This window comes from Merops nubicus, unplaced genomic scaffold, assembly GCF_000691845.1.
Source record: "Merops nubicus isolate BGI_N331 unplaced genomic scaffold, ASM69184v1 scaffold447, whole genome shotgun sequence".
Classification (NCBI taxonomy): domain Eukaryota; kingdom Metazoa; phylum Chordata; class Aves; order Coraciiformes; family Meropidae; genus Merops; species Merops nubicus.
The window spans coordinates 19,804-23,935 of NW_008618078.1; the positions used below are offsets into that span (position 1 = coordinate 19,804).

Consider the following 4,132-nt stretch of genomic DNA (forward strand, 5'->3'; position numbering starts at 1 on the left):
ACTCATAGAGTTTGCATTTTTGAAGTAATGTTTCATTTTTCACTAAACTTTGTTTTTTCTGTTCATAAGCCTCTATCATTTAACATGGACACCTCAAAAAAAAAAAAAAGGAGCTGCAGCAGCCATAGCATTTACAGCATAGTGCAGCTGATGGAAAAAAACAAGGAGAGTGGAAAAAAATCTACACAGGAAAAAATAAAAGAGGTGTTGGCAATGTACAATTTACCCATGAATGCAGGAAAGAATGTATGCTCGTTAAAGCAGAGGTTAAACCCACAGGAATACAAGCTTACAGAACACAGGGCTGAGCACTTGAAGTATTTGTTCCGACAGCCAGCTCCCTAAACAAACCTCCCTTTTATGACAAGATAACTGCAAAACTTCTCAGGGAACTGTTCTAGGCTTTTTACTCCTCCTTCACTCTGCTCCCAGCGTTAGCACGTGATCCTCTTTCACTCCACGACTTCAGGCAGTCTCCTTACCACAAAGGTTCTTTGTTGGATTTCAGAATAATCCTACTTTAATGCGGGTTTATATGGCCTGGCCTACCCCTAATCTAGCTCTTGCAAAAAGGTTTACATAAGGAGAGGACAAGCACACAATTCATTGGAGTAACTCCCTGAAAGACTTTCAGAGAAACCAGACCTTAAAAAAAAAAAAAGTATCTTCAGCCATTGTTCAAATAATGAAAAAAATGCTAAGACATCATGAAAGTTTCACCCATTATTAACCAGGTCTATTTTATAGCACCAATGCCAACTTTATTAGTAGCTTAACAAGATCACAAAATTTTCATTTACTTCTTCAAACATCTTACCAGCTAGCTAGCTTAAAAATTCATTCCCTCAACAGAAGAAAAACAACCACCACAAAACTTTCCTCTTGACACTTTTGCATGAACAATGCTGTCTTGCACCATATCAGATTTTCTTCATTTATTTACCTGGTAAGGATACAGGACAGGCTGAATTTCTGGCTTTGCTTACTCCAATAGGGTACATAAGAGAGAAACAGCTTTTGCAACAGTGAAAGGTAAAAACCCTAAGAGAATCTGAAGTTCTTCTGTGATAAATATTAGTCATAATACTAGTTAGTCATAACTAACTTGGAATTGTCTGATTGTCTATTTTAGTGCACGCTGCAGCCAAATTATTGAGCTAGGAATTGTAACACTTTTCCATTTTCACAAAACCAGACGTGCCCAGTCAGCTTGCTCTAGAGGTACTGTCTTCTTGCATGTTACATTACATACAAATATGTTTTGTTAAGCATAAACAACATCAGCACTAAAAGACTAAATATTTTTAGGATGTAATCCAAGTGAACTTGTTAAGCATTTCTCCTTAAATTTCAGTGAAATTCTTGCATGCTAGCTTAAGCTGCAGGATTTGACGTGGGGTTGTAATGCAGCAGCATTTGATTCCAAATGCTGCCACAAAAGGCATTTTGTTTACATTAAATATTGCATTTATCACATCTGTTTACAAGGTGACAGTTAAGAACCTATAATTTGCTCCCAACTTCACTTTTTATTTCAGTTTACAACCCTACAGAAAATTGCTTAATTAGTACAGTTGCATTATATCACACGCATAAAAATGAAGCCAGCAGGAACCTCACAGCAATGAAGCTGCAGAATGAACCAGAAGCAGCACCTTTGCTTCATTAATTCTCACACAGCTATCAACAACCTCAAATTCTCATGAAGCACCCCAAAATAAGAAAAATGTGGTCCAGGTGAGTGTGAAGTGCTTTCCCAGCAGCACACCTTCTGTCAACTACAGCTTTTATGAAAAATTCTCAGGTCAAAATCACTGTTTTCCACTCACCAGCCTGCAGAGCAGTATCTTTTAGCAGGGTAATAACAACAGTAACATTTCAATCCAAAGCGTTAGACACCCAAACCCTCAAACTCTGTCTGAAGGAAAGGAGGACATGTTTACACGTTCCTTCTCTGCCTGCACTACAACCCCCCACCCAGAAAGCCTCCCTCCCAGCAGATGCTGGAGCAGCGGCCGTACGCAGAACCAGCGCTGTGACTGCTGTGGAAGTTGATGAGACTTGCAGTGCACCAGATGTTAAATTCTGTGAGCCCAAATCCCTCAGTGATTTCTGTGTCTGTGAGGATACAAGACTGAGTGGTGTATTTGCTGCACGCCCCAAATCCATCACGTCCCTGCGTTACTTTGGGAGCTCTGGGTATGATGGATGCTCTGTTTTCAGTACTGTTTTGGAGCCTGGCAATTTCTACATACTTTAAAGTAAATGTGGATGGCGTGGCTAAATCCCAGCTTGCAGATAATCTATTTTTGGTCTGCTCTTTGTCAAAGATTCATCCATCAGGCACTATGTCAGTAAACACTTTCTAATATTCTGTATGAGGGGAAGAAGGGACTTAATCTCAAATTCTGTTTAGGAGATAGATCGATATTCAACCTCCCATTAGCCAGCTTGAGCTGACATTGTAACACTCCTCCAATAACACCAAGAAAAAAACCAGGGACAATACTTTGTACATCTTTTACATCTTATCCTACTCTGGTTAACGAATGTGGCCCAGCCTTCATCATGGAAGGGAAATTTAGAGTGCAGAAGCTTTGCAGCTGTTTCTTTGCCCTATAGCATCCCCTCAAACAGTCCCTTGATCTTCTCCTCTTTTATTCTACTATTACAAAGGTATTTGACCCAACCTAATGAACTTCTGTATATCAAACAAGGCCTCACTAACTCAGAATTGTGCAAAAGTTTACCCTGTGCGGCAAATTATTTGCCCCTCTTCTTTCCCATAAAGAAAACCTCTTTAGGAAAAAAACCAAACAAACAAACAAACAAAGAAAAAGGCAGGAAAAGCAACATCAACTATAAAGCTCAAGGGAATAATTAATTTCCCTACCACTTCATCTTCAGTCCAACACTTCTCAATCAGTTTTGGCACAGGTTTCTTCACCAGGCGCTGCAGGGCTTTTCCAGCATCATAGTTACTTTCATGTAGCTAAAAAATAAAGAAGACAAATAGATCATTCAATGGAATTAGCAGTGATCTGATACTGGAGGAAAACCACTAAAAGGGGCCACATGAGAAGTTCTATGCCTAAATATTTTTACTGTTGATCTATGAAGTGAATTTTAAACAACCTGACGGGCAAATGGAGTTTTATTAGCAAAACAATTATATTTTTTCCTTCCTTCCTAAACTTCTTCCAGATAATGTTTGAGCCATAGAGCACCAAAGAGTTTCTTATTAGCTTTAAAAAATATTTTTACATTAGAAATTCTGAAGAAAACTTTTAAAAGCTCCCAATATATATTTTTCAAAAGGAGTTGTATTTTATGCCTCATATTTTGTTCAGATTCAAGAGCAACTGGAAAAACTAACATAGAAAAAGGATTGCAAGTCATGGGATACCAAGTTTACCATCCAGAAAATTCTCTTTATTTTTATTGCACTGCACAGATGATTAAGCAGTCGGAAAACAAGTATGGAAGAGAAAGAAAACTTCTGCAGATAGCTACAGGAGTACATATGAGCAACTAGGGTTGTCTAAGTTGACATTCCTGTTTCAGCTGGTCACAGCCTACAGTGTACTGTTTTCTACCATAAATTGGGTATCTGTAAGATCAAAAGCTGTCTGAAGTAGACATTTAAATACGGGTGAGGTAAAACTACTACACTGAAAAAAATTCAACAACGAACCCATGAGAATCTCCAGCTCTTAACTCCTGATAGAAAACATTCAGCACACTGCAGATTTACAGCCTGTTGTAGCTTCAAAGTACAGTGGGATTTTAAAAACTGAAGGACTAGTCAGAAGCCTGCTCTATGTCTTCTGAAAATGACCTCAAAGAAAAAGAAATATTGCTGGGATGACAAAAACTGAATTATCTTCCAACACCCAGAAGGAAGAATGATTTGCATGCAAACTTCCCTACAAACAAGAGGTAGTTTTTCAAATAACATGCTAAGCACATCCAAGCTTCAAAGCTATCTACTGTCATCAACAGAATTTTACAGACCCTCAAAAGTTCCTTTACAAAAGGGAAAACCAAAAGATGATTTTATTCATTAAGAAATTAGTATGGTATGTGTTACACTTCAACACAGATTAGCTCAGATCTTCTGCCATCAGCAGGA

The 4,132-nt window shown here is 38.3% G+C and overlaps 1 protein-coding gene across 1 annotated transcript in view; it reads right to left on the reverse strand.

Annotated features, from left to right (window-relative positions):
* Positions 1 to 2,893: 2,893 nt before the first annotated feature.
* Positions 2,894 to 4,132, reverse strand: part of LOC103775828 (arginine-glutamic acid dipeptide repeats protein-like) — a gene marked incomplete at its 3' end in the record, with an annotated part of 81,428 nt that continues 80,189 nt past the window's right edge. Inside the window, exon 9 of the mRNA XM_008943298.1 lies at positions 2,894 to 2,992. Within this exon, the coding sequence (XP_008941546.1) occupies positions 2,894 to 2,992 (99 nt within the window). The remainder of the gene's footprint in view (positions 2,993 to 4,132) is intronic.